The sequence below is a fragment of the Sminthopsis crassicaudata genome, chromosome 2, assembly GCF_048593235.1.
Source record: "Sminthopsis crassicaudata isolate SCR6 chromosome 2, ASM4859323v1, whole genome shotgun sequence".
In the NCBI taxonomy this organism is placed as follows: domain Eukaryota; kingdom Metazoa; phylum Chordata; class Mammalia; order Dasyuromorphia; family Dasyuridae; genus Sminthopsis; species Sminthopsis crassicaudata.
In genome coordinates, this window is record NC_133618.1 from 491,884,867 (window position 1) to 491,897,742 (window position 12,876).

The 12,876-nt window shown below is 34.4% G+C and overlaps 1 protein-coding gene across 1 annotated transcript in view; it reads right to left on the reverse strand.

Moving 5' to 3' along the window:
• Positions 1-12,322: 12,322 nt before the first annotated feature.
• LOC141552938 (liver carboxylesterase 1-like) overlaps positions 12,323-12,876 on the reverse strand; it is a 41,562-nt gene continuing 41,008 nt past the window's right edge. Inside the window, 1 exon segment of the mRNA XM_074284842.1 lies at positions 12,323-12,797. Within this exon segment, the coding sequence (XP_074140943.1) occupies positions 12,653-12,797 (145 nt within the window). The 3' untranslated portion in view covers positions 12,323-12,652.

The window sequence follows — 12,876 nt, forward strand, 5'->3', positions numbered from 1 at the left end:
GAAAAAGAAATAAAGCAAGCTATTAACCAACACCCTAAGAAAAAATCCCCAGTAACAAATGGATTTACAAGTGAATTCTAACAAACATTTAAAGAACAATTAACTCAACACTATATAAACTATTTGAAAAAATAGGGATTTTATGACACAGACATGGTACTGATACCTAAACCAGTTAAGTTGAAAACAGAGAAAGAAAATTATAGACTGAACTCCCCAATGAATATTGATGCAAAAATCTTAAATAAAATATTAGCTAAAAGATTACAGAAAATCATCTTCAGGATAAAACACTTTGACCAAGTAGGATTTATACCAGGAATGTAGGGCTAGTTCAATGTTAAGAAAACTATTAGCTTAATTGGCTATATCAATAACCAAATTAACAAAAACCATATGATCATCTTAATAGATGTAGAAAAAGCATTTAATAAAATCCAACATCCATTCCTAATAAAAACACTTGAGAGTATAGGAATAAATGGACTTTTCCTTAAAATAGTCAAGAGCATATATTTAAAACCCTCAGTAAGCATCATATGTAATGGGGAAAAACTGGAACTTTTCCCAGTAAGATCAGGAGTGAAACAAGGTTGCCCACTATAACCATTACTATTCAATATTGTTTTAGAAATGCTAGCCTTGGCAATAAGAGTCGAGAAAGAGATTAAAGGAATTAGGGTATTGAGGAAACCAAATTATCACTCTTTGCAGATGATATGATGGTATACTTAGAGAACCCCAGAGATTCTACTAAAAAGCTATTAAAAATAATTCATAACTTTAGAAAAGTTGCAGGATACAAAATAAATCCACATAAATCTTCAGCATTTTTATACATTACCAACAAAATCCAACAGCAAGAGATACAAAGAGACATTCTATTCCAAATAACTGTCAATAGCATAAAATATTTGGGAATCTATCTACCAAAGGAAAGTCAGGAATTATATGAGCAAAATTACAAAACACTTTCCACAAAAATAAATTCAGATTTAAATAATTGGAAAAATGTTAAGTGCTCTTGGATAGGCCGAGCAAATATAATAAAGATGACAATATTCCCTACACTAATCCATTTATTTAGTGCCCTACCAATTAGACTCCCAAGAAACTATTTTAATGACCTAGAAAAAATTACAACAAAATTCATATAGAAGAAGAAAAAGTTGAGAATTTCAAGGGAATTAATGAAAAAAAAAATCAAATTAAGGTGGCCTCATTGTACCTGATACAAAATTATATTATAAATCAGCAGTCACCATTTGGTATTTACTAAGAAATAGATTAGTTGATCAATGGAATAGGTTAGGTTCACAATACATAATAGTCAATGACTATAGCAATCTAGTGTTTGACAAACCCAAAGATTCTAACTTTTGGGATAAGAATTCATTATTTGACAAAAACTGCTGGGAAAACTGGAAATTTTTTTATGGCAGAAATTAGTCATTGACCCACACTTAACACCACATCCCAAGAGAAGTCAAAATGGGTTCATGACCTAGGCATAAACAATGAGATTATAAATAAATTAGAGGAACATAGGATAGTTTACCTCTCAGACCTGTGGAAGAGGAAGGAATTTGTGACCAAAGAAGAACTAGAGATCATTACTGATCACAAAATAGAAAATTTTGCTTACATCAAATTAAAAAGCCTTTCTACAAACAAAACTAATGCAAACAAAATTAGAAGGGAAGCAACAAACTGGGAAAACATTTTTATAATTAAAGGTTCTGATAAAGGCTTCATTTCCAAAATATGTAGAGAATTGACTCTAATTTATAAGAAATCAAGCCATTCTCCAATTGATAAATGGTCAAAGGATATGAACAGACAATTCTCAGATGAAGAAATTGAAACTATTTCTAGTCATATGAAAAGATGCTCCAAGTCATTATTAATCAGAGAAATGCAAATTAAGACAACTCTGAAATACCACTGGACACCTGCCAGATTGGCTAGAATAACAGGGAAAAATAATGCACAATGTTGGAGGGGATGATTATGCATATTAGCCCTTTCACAATTGTTTTATTTTACAATGTGGTAATCATTGTCTAAATTATTCTTCTGGGTCTGTTCATATGATTTTGTATCAGTTCATCTAAGTCCTCATAGGTTTCTCTTAATATATCTTTTTATCATCATTTATGGCATAATAACTTTACAGTACACTTATGTAACATAATTTGTTCAGCCATTATGGAAATCTACTTTGTTTCCAGTTCCTTATTATAACAAAAAATGCAGGTATAAATATTTTTGAATGCATGGATCCTTTTCCTGCTTTTATCCTTTTGGGATATAAAAATATTATTGATATTTCTGAGCCAAAAAATATACACAAGTTTACTGACTAAGTAAATTTTCTTCTCAGTGTAATCCACCTTTGCTCTATTCCTTGCCCAAAAAGGCATCTGACTTCCTAGCAAGCTGGCTTCTTAGTGCAATTAAACCCACCTTTTGCCACAAATTTCATGCCTGTATTCATTGAGGTTTGAGAATCCTTTCACAAAGCCTGCCACAGGCCAAGAGGATCCCATTGCTGTTAGGGGATCTCTTTCTCTCTATTCTCACACCTCATCATTTGCATATCATCAGTTCCAATATTTCTAAACAAGTTCCTGAACAAATTCCTTACCATTTCTAAATCTCAGTTTTTAGAAGACAGGATAGGCCTTGTAATATATACCTCACAGGATTATGAAACAATCAAACACAGAATTTTCAGTATCATAACATATAGAAATATATATATATATATATATATATGTATGTGGGCATGCATATGTACACATGCATATAATCCCATGTTGAAATATATGCATATATAATTTATGTGGACCTATAAATGTGTGCATATATGTAAATATACATACATTGTACATACATATATAGAAAATGCATTGTGCAATATGTATATGTTTTGTATAAATATGTGTATGCTATGAGCTTGCATACAGACACAGAAATGTAGACTTAGACATAGACACATACACATACACACATAGAGCCTTAGATTCAATTATCTAATTAGCACTCATCATATTTTGATTGTTTGGCTTGTTTATCCTTTTATAGAATTCAAAAATCTTAAAGTTGGAATCAAGAAAGCTCAGAAACTATCTCTTCCAATGTAAACCTGAACTAGAAGTTCTTCTATAGCATACTTCCTCAGGCAATGTATTGCATTTCTAAATACCTTTAATTATTAAGAAGTTTTCTTGCATATCAAACCTCTGCAGCTTCTTCCCATTGTTCCCAGACATGGTCTATAGAGTCAAATTGAAAAACTCAAATTGCTCTCTCACATGACAGCTACTGTGTCCTTTCATTGTCTTTCCTTCTCCAAGCTAAATATGTCTTTTTTTTCTTAATCTCATATGGGATAAATTACAGGGCCTTCACTTTCAATGGTTCAGTATCAGTTTGGCAACATATCCCCACTAGATTGTGCCAGAGACCCATACTTGGCAGTGTCCTATTTAAGTATTTTATCACTGATTTATCACTGATGGAATATATATTACATGAATATCAAATTTGCACATCATCCAAAAGTAGAAGGCTAACAAGATTAAAGACATTTTGAAAGAGCAGTGGACTGTATCTGAAAAAGTCAAATCCAGTGGCAATAAATGTTATCTCTTACACTTGAATTCAAAAATAAATCCCTCCCTAAGTACAATATGGGGAAAATGTGGTGAGATAGCAATTTGTCTGAAAAAAGATCTGGAGACTACTTACAAAGCCAATATGAGATAGTAGTAGAATCTAGAAACCAAAAAAGCTAATGTTATCTTCAGTTAAATTAATAGAGGCTTACCTATAAGAATAACAAGGTAACACTCCAGCTTAATTTTCTCTCATCTGAATACCTTAAATTACAAAGGACAGTGATAAGTTAAAGGGCAATGAGAAGATTGCAAACAAAATGGTGAAGGGATTTAAATCCATGACATATAAATATTTGTTGAAGATAGTGCAAAACATGAGATTTGGGGGAGGGGTAAAACATCATCTATGTTCAAGAATGTGAATAATTGTCAATTAGAAGAAGTTTGGGACTTGTGCTAGAAAGTAAAATCAGGAGCAATGAGTGGAAGTTGTTGTAAAGAAATCATTTAGGCTTTATGTCAGGAAAAACGTCTTAATTAGAGTTTTTCAAAACTGGAATAAGTGCAGGTAGGTGGCTAGTGGTTAGAGTACCAGAGAGGAGTCAGGAAAATCTGAGATTTAACACTGACCATGTGACCCTGGGCAAATTACATAACCCTTTTTGCCTTAGTTTCCTCACCTGTAAAATGAGCTGGAGAAGGAAATAGCAAAAATTCAATGTCTTTGACAATAAAATCCCAAAGGGGTTACAAAAAGTCGAACCTGACTGAAACAACTGAAAACAGAATAAAAATTGGATTGGACTTCCTTGGGTGGTACTGATTTCTCCCTTAGTGAATGCCCTCAATAAGAGGTGAGATGATCACTTGTCAGGCATGCTGTAGTGGGGATTCCTTTCAGGTATGGGTTGATGATTATTAATAATGATACTTCCAATGATTAAATTCTTTGATTTCATGAACATGATTAAAATCACCCATGGTACAAGCATAGCACTTTTTTACTTATAATCACATAAACATCTACTCTCTTATCACTTAAATAAAACTCATTTTTGTTTCATGGCATTACATTCCTGATGTCATGGTCCACTTCTAGAATAAAGGACAAATAACAACAAGAAATTCTATGTCACATTCTTTTAAAGATGAGAAAACTGAGGCTTTGAGGAGAGAATGGCAAAGTCCAGAGCCATAGACTAATCTCAGTTTTCCTGATTTCTAGTCTAGGATACTTTTCTTTATAACATACTGCCATGAATGCAAACCACAGTGCAGAGGTAGACTATTAATGGAATATGGTAACTGAAACAAGGAGAAAGAAAATCACACTTGGAGCCACCATCTCAAATGCATCTCCACTCCTACTTATTCCTAACCTGTCATAGGCCTTGGGAGGAAAATACACCGGAGATAAATTGTCCTAGAAATGAGTAGTGGCATTTTTTTCTCAAATTGCTGAATAAGTCCAATGTTTCCTAGCCCATCACTTCCCCAAACAATACTTGGCCTCCATTCTAAGCTTAAAATAAAGATTACAGGGGCGGAGCCAAGATGGCGGAGAAGATACACGTGAATTTGTAAGCTCCCTTTTTCCCTCATTACCAATTAGTTAAATCAGCCTCAAAAATAACGCTGGACTGATAGAAACCACAAGGATTAAAAGCAGGACTTACCAGCTGAAGAGAATCTAGAGTTTCAACAGAAAAGGTCGGTTCCAAGGGGAGGAAAAAAAAAAGGCAAATCAGACAGGGTGAGGTGCTAGCACACTGCACCAATCGCACTGGGGAGGGCTCTGGGATCAGAGAAGCCACTGAGATAGAGAAATCTGGCACAGGCTGATAGCTCTTCTCTGCTTATAAAACAGAAGTTCAGAAGAGAAATCAAGCCACTTTAAAACATAAAGCCAGATCCTAGAACCACCCCAATCCCAAAGTGACCTAACAGATCTTGGCAAGGCTGGGAAGCCACCTTCTGCTGTTCGGGGCTTCACCTTGGAGTAGTTAAGAGCTTGAAAAGCGGGGACACAGCCTGAGGCAACATCTAATCCACATAGTGCCTTGCTCCTCTGGAGGTTGTGGAACTCAGGCATAGAAGTCCCAGAGAAGCAGAACCTTTGAACTAGGGACTGCGGTTTCTGGGCAGACACTTCCAGTTTGAGGGCAGTGGCTTTTCACATTAGTTGCTGACATCCACGCCCCACCGGGATGCTTTGGCTAGGCCTTGTGTCGCCTTTACTGTTCAGTCTTAAACCTCAGGGAAGTTGCTAGGACACACAGCGCTCTCAAAGCACAGCCCTGCTAATCACCTCTGAGGCACTTCCAGGGAGGGGGAGGGGAACTCTCTCCCAAAGCTCTCTCTTAGCTCAGGTGCAGGAGCCGCTGCATCCATCCAGTCTGGGACGAAGCTGGTAAAGAAATAAATGAATAAACTTCTCATCCCAGGGACAGACCCCAAAAGATTTTTTAAATATGAGTAAAAAGCCAAGAAGAACTATCAATTCTTTCTATACTGAAAAAGAGCGGGTATCCAACCCTGAGGAAGTTAACAGCAGAGAGTCAGCAGATAACAGCCTAAAGGGGAACGATTCCTGCTCCCCATCACATAACTCTCTCCTCGAAGAGACTATTAAAAAGTTAAGAGAGTTTGAAGAAAAATGGGGAAAGGAAAGAGAAGCTATGATAGAGAATAACAATGTTCTGAAATCGGAGTTGAAAAAAATAAAGAATTCACAGATGCAGGGAAACAAAATTTGTGAATTAGAAAAAGTTAAAAAAATCACAGGAAAGTAGCATTTCTGAATTGGAAAAGATAAAAAAGTCTCAAGAAAGTAGGATTTCTGAATTGAAAAAAGAAAATAACTCTAAAAATTACGGAAATGGGAAAAAAATCAATAGAGCAAAATAATTCATTTAAAAACTCAATTGGGCATATACAAAAAGAACTAAAAAATGTGAAGGATGAAAATAACTCCTTAAAAATCAGGACAGAACAAATAGAAATGAATGATTCATTGAGAACACAAGAATCAGTCAAACAAAACAAAAAAAAAAATGAAAAGCTGGAGAAAAACGTCAAATACGTACTGGGAATATCTATAGACCTGGAAAATAGATCTAGGAGAGATAATCTGAGGATCATTGGACTTCCAGAAAACTATAACCAAAAAAAGAGCCTAGATTCTATTTTACAGGAAATCAATAAAGAGAACTGTCCAGAGATAATAGAAACAGAAGGGAAAATAGGTGTCAAAAGTATTCATCCAACACCTTCTGAAAAAGACCCTAAAAAAAGAACACCACGCAATATTGTGGCTAAGCTGTAGAAGTACCACACAAAGGAGAAAATCTTGCAAGCAGCTAGAATAAAACAATTTAAATACCAAAGTGCCACAATAAGGGTCACTCAAGATCTGGCTGCCACCACATTAAAATTTCGAAGAGCCTGGAACCTGATATTCCGAAAGGCAAAAGATCAAGGATTGCAACCAAGAATAAACTACCTAGCTAAGTTTAGCATTTTCTTCCATGGAAGAAGATGGTCATTCAATGAAATAGAGGAGTTCCATATGTTTCTAAGAAAAAAAACCAGACTTAAACAAAAAATTTGATCTACATCCACAAGACTGAAGAGAAACAGAAAAAGAAATGACCAGCAGGAGGAATACAGAGAGGCTTGGATAGACTTACATCAGCTGATGCTGAGTGAAATTAATAGAACCAGAAGATCGCTGTACACTTCAATGTTGTATGAAGAGGTATTCTGATGGAAGTGGATATCTTCAACATAAAGAAGATCCAACTCACTTCCAGTTGATCAATGATGGACAGAAACAACTACACCCAGAGAAGGAACACTGGGAAGTGAATGTAAATTGTTAGCACTACTGTCTATTTACCCAGGTTACTTACACCTTCGGAATCTAATACTTAATGTGCAACAAGAAAATTGTATTTACACACATATATTGTATCTAGGTTATATTGTAATATATGTAAAATGTATGGGATCGCCTGTCATCAAGGGAAGGGAGTAGAGGGAGGGAGGGGATAATTTGGAAAAATGAATACAAGGGATAATGTTATAAAAAAAATTACTCATGCATGTATAATGTCAAAAAAATTTATAAATAAAATTAAAAAAAAAGAAAGCAGAATAGAACAGACATGTTCTCCCCCTTGCTTCCTATGTGACATGGTTAAGTCACTTCTTCATTTAGGGCCACCATTTTAAGGAAAATGAAGCAGCTAAAATAGATGACTTCTCATGTTACTTCCAGCTTTGACCACTTTAATTATATGAATTTAGTGAAGGTTTTTGGAATGGTATATAATACAAGAAGCCTATCCTTGTAAGTGGCTTGATGTTGTGACTGAACAGAGTTTTTTGAAGGACAAATGCACTCTGGAAAATGATGCCATGGAAGAGATCCTTGGTCAAAGGAGACAGAACCTGAGAGAACAATAGGAGATGAAATTATGATTCAAAAGTAAAGCTTTGTATGTAGGTATGTAGGACAATCATGGTTTTACAATGGGGAATGAAATTTAGAGAATGCTGATAAACCTGTCTTCCTTCACTAGAATGAAAAAAACAACAACAACTCCCAAACCTGAATGTAGGACTTAGTTACTAAAATAATTAGTATACAGCAAAGCTTCTTAAACTGCGGGTATTCCATAGTATACTTGAAATTATACTTTTTTATCAGTAAATGTTTGATTTGTATACATATTTCATATGCCTATATGCCCAAGGACACATACAAATTTTTCAGGCAAAAAAAGGTTGCAAGTAAAGAAGACCAGCCCTGAAGATCACAAACCTGGATTCAAGATCTTCTCTTGACACTCAACAGCTATGTAACCTAGGACAAGAAAATTAACTTTTCAATATGCTCAGGGACGTTTCAACAACTTTAAGTTACAGAACAATTAGGTGATTTGCATTTTTCTTCTCATCTGGAATTCTCATGGTTTTGAAATTTTCCTTGAATGAACCTTTAAAAAAAATAAAATAAGAAATCAGCAGAGGACACACTTCCTCCTTTTGCTGCCATGATACATTTTAGCTTCTCTATGCTTTCTTTTTTGGATGGAAGCTTTCCCAGCAGTTTCTCTGACACAACCGTATTCGTTTTGTTTCCCTCCAGTTGAATAGAAACTTCTTGAAGACAGGGACTTTCTTTTTATCTTTTCTCAGAGCTTAGCACAAGGTCTTGTATGTAAGATAAATTTAATTAATGTCTGAAACATGAAGACATAAGTGAACTAGGATGTTTTCCTTAAAATAGAATTTTTTTTTGTCCCTAGGGTTCTGTCTTCTCCCCACCTTGTCTTAAAATATTGATTAAAAACATGTTTTATATTACTTTCCTCAGATGCCAAAATGGTTCTTTAATGAATGGTTTAAGACCCCTGGTTATATGGGTCAAGATATATACCCAGGAAATACCATGAGATGACCATCTTACTGGATCAGTATCATAATAAATGATTTTTTTTACTTATAGCTTTTTATTTACAAGACATATGCATGGGTAATTTTTCAGCATTGACAGTTGCAAAACCTTTTGTTCCAGCTTTTCCCCTCCTTCCCCCCACCCCCTCCCCCAGATGTCAGGAAGACCAATGCATGTTAAATATGTTAAAGTATAAGTTAAATACAATATATGTATACCTATCCATACAGTTATTTTTCTGTACAAAAATAATTTATATCAGGAATGCAGGGCTGGTTCAATATTAGGAAAACTATATCAATAACCAAATTAACAAAAACCTTATGATTATCTCAATAGATGCAGAAAAAGCATTTGATAAAATCCAATACCCATTCCTATTAAAAATACTGGAGCATATAGGAATAAATGGACTTTTCCTTAAAGTAATGAGTAGCATCTATTTAAAATCATCAGCAAACATCGTATGTAATGGTGATAAACTGTGAAACAAGAATGTCCACAATCCTCATTATGAACAAATTCATGGCAATAGACAGGAGCTAAGAGTTTGTGACCCTATTTCCCTAGAATCAATGAATGAATGACCTCATTCATTGACCTCCTCAACAACACCTTATATCATTACAATACCTGTGAGCCTTACCATGACATTTAGCATTTTGTTTAATGTTCCTTAACCCTCTTGGTTCCTAATGTCCACATTAGGCCTATTAGACAGTCCCTCTCTGTTGAAACACTGAAATTCTTTACTAGTCTTTGCTTCTAGTTTCAGAGTTTAGTTACTTGTTTTCACTGCCTGTTACCTCCTCTCCATTTCAAGAGGGTTGATCAGGTCAGTTTGATAATTTGCAGAGCATATTTGTCTGGAGACATAAAATGGCCTCTTCATGAACATAGTGAAAATTCTTATTGTTTCTTTTTTTTTCATGTATTTATTTATTTAAAACTTAAATGCAAAATAAGAAAAATACTAGAAAAAGAAAGAAGAAAATTCTTTTTAATATTGTCATGTGTTCAGTGAATATGAATGCCCTGAAAGTAATTGATGTGTTAGGACTCAGGAAAATGGACTCTTGTCAGGGGATTTATATTTTCTGGAAGGCCTATAAAAGTCAAATGACAGACCATCTTAGTCTATTGAGAATTTCTGTTGAGTTTTTCCTGTTCAGAAAACAAGTCAGAATACTGCAGAATAGGACTAGGACTAGGGGAAGGACAGCATAGACACATATATAAGAACTGGAAATAGCCTCCTGGGGGCAAAAGTATACAAGAGAGTGCTAACCTATATCTTTCTATTCCCTTGGCCTAAGATAACTATTATTTTGAGAGTGACTTTTTACTTTTTTTTTCTTTTTTTTTATTCCACTTATTTCATTAAATAAGAAAAAATCCAATAGAAAAAAATACAGAAAAATAAAATAACCAAACAAAACAGAACATTGATAAAATGTGCCCAGGAGAACTTCAGAGAGGATTAAAAATACATTAAAATAAGTTACCATTTCAAGAAAGATATATATAATACTAGAAGAAATTATATTCATGAGTGTCCATTTTTCTTTGCTTCCATATAGGTTGTTCTGTGCTGCAGACTTTTTTTACTTTATTTTTTTTTACCTTTCACTCTCACCACCTCCCTGAAGCAGTGTATAGTTAAGCACAGATATAGTTATAGATACATATATAGATGTATGTGTACACACATATACACACATATATACATACATGTATATATGAATGCATATGTACTTACATGCACATTCATAGTCATGCACAGACCCATAGAATTACATAAACACATACACATATATACACACATAGACATCTACACACACATATATACTTATACACACATATGAATTTATCCATATTTAAACATGCAGCTAAAACAGTATTAATATGGCTGACAGATAATGTAGATTTCTTTCTTGATTGAATCTTTAAGTTTGAATTTATCTAATATCAATAGTTACTAGCTGTACCTTTTTTTCCTAGTAATTTCTACTTCTTTTTTTTTTGGTGTTTGTGTTTATCTATTATTTCCTATTCCAACTAATTCTTCTACTTTAATTATGATCCTTAATTTGTCTTACTATCACTTAATCTCCCCACATTCAAGGATTCCTTTTTTGTCAACTTTTCATCTTTTTGTTATTGTTTGTTTGCTTGTTATTTTTTGTTCTTTCTTGTGTTTTTTTTTCTTTGTGATCTGAATAGATCTTACACAGAATGACAAATATGGAAATATGTTTTGAAGAATTATACATGTTTAACCTTTATCACTTTGCTTGATGTCCTGGAGATGAAGAAGCAGGGAAAAAAGGAGAAAAATTTGGAACACAAAGTTTTGCAAAAGTAAATGTTGAAAGCTATCATTGCAGGTATTTGGATCAATAAAATATTATTTAAATAAAAAACCCAACAACCTGGCCCTAAACTGTCTTCCTAGCTGGATTATCATGTTCTTTCTTTTATACTTTAGCCCAGCCAGAATTTTTTTTCTTTGCTCTCCATAAGCACAGGAAGAAGAATATATGCAGAAAGCATAAAGAAAAATTACGAAAAAAGACAGGAGGAAGAGGGAGAAAAGAAGAAGGAGGAGTAGAAGAAGAAGCAGGAGAAGAATGAGAAGACAAAGACAAAAAAGAAGATGAAGAAGACAAAGACAAAGCAGATGAAGGACATGAAGATGAAGAACAAGAAAGAAGATGAAGAAGAACAAGAACAAGAAGAGGAACAAGAAGAAGATGATGACGAACAAGAAGAAGAAGAAGAAGAAGAAGAAGAAGAAGAAGAAGAAGAAGAAGAAGAAGAAGAAGAAGAAGAAGAAGAAGAAGAAGAAGAAGAAGAAGAAGAAGAAGAAGAAGAGGAGGAGGAGGAGGAGGAGAGGAGGAGGAGGAGGAGGAAGAGGAGGAGGAGGAGGAGGAGAAGAGGAGGAGGAGGAAGAGGAGGAAGAGGTGGAGAAGGGAGTGTAAGAGTTATTACATGGCCTCTGAAGATTTCATTTAGATTGTAAGCAAATGGGATTTCCTGCTCTTTTGGATGAGCAGAGTCACATATGGGAAAAAAATGTTTCTTGGATGTAATACTTGGGAATCACATTTTGTACCATGGCCCAAACAGGAAATATTACAGAGAAAAACTGTTATGTAACTCAAATGCAAGAGCTAAAAGTGTGGATTTCAAAGGTTGATTTTTTTCCCCAAACAAAAGACTAAAACTCTGGTATAAGTAACAAAAATCACAAAAGATTTCATTTAATAGAACACAAGCCAACTATATTCATTGAAAGAAGAAAATATTACTGACTCTGGATTTCTCATTACCAGGTGTCAAAGTGCAGGGCCCCACACCCTCATACCCATGGGGTTAACATATGGCTGTTTACATTTTACCCTTCCATCTTTTTGTTGAGAAGCTGCCCTACTACCTGATCTAGACACCCATATTAAAGCAAAAATGTTTTTTTCTTCCAGATACACTGAGTTTCTTTTGAAGGATAGGTAATTGACTTATCTAGACAATATCTAATTATGATCTTTTTACTATTCATCATTTACTATTATTTCTTTTCCCACAGCTTAGTGTAAAATTCCACTTCCTTGTCCTTCAGCTTTTCAGCTATTTTGGAGTCAATCTTCATTTGCAGGTATTTTTCATCTATCTCATACTGAGGCCACGTCAGCAAACTTCCACCATTGGGGTTTCTGGAAATGTAACAAATGTTTTTCAGAAATGATCATTTAATTACTAGTGGTTGTAGTGCTAAAAGGGAGGAAGAATTGG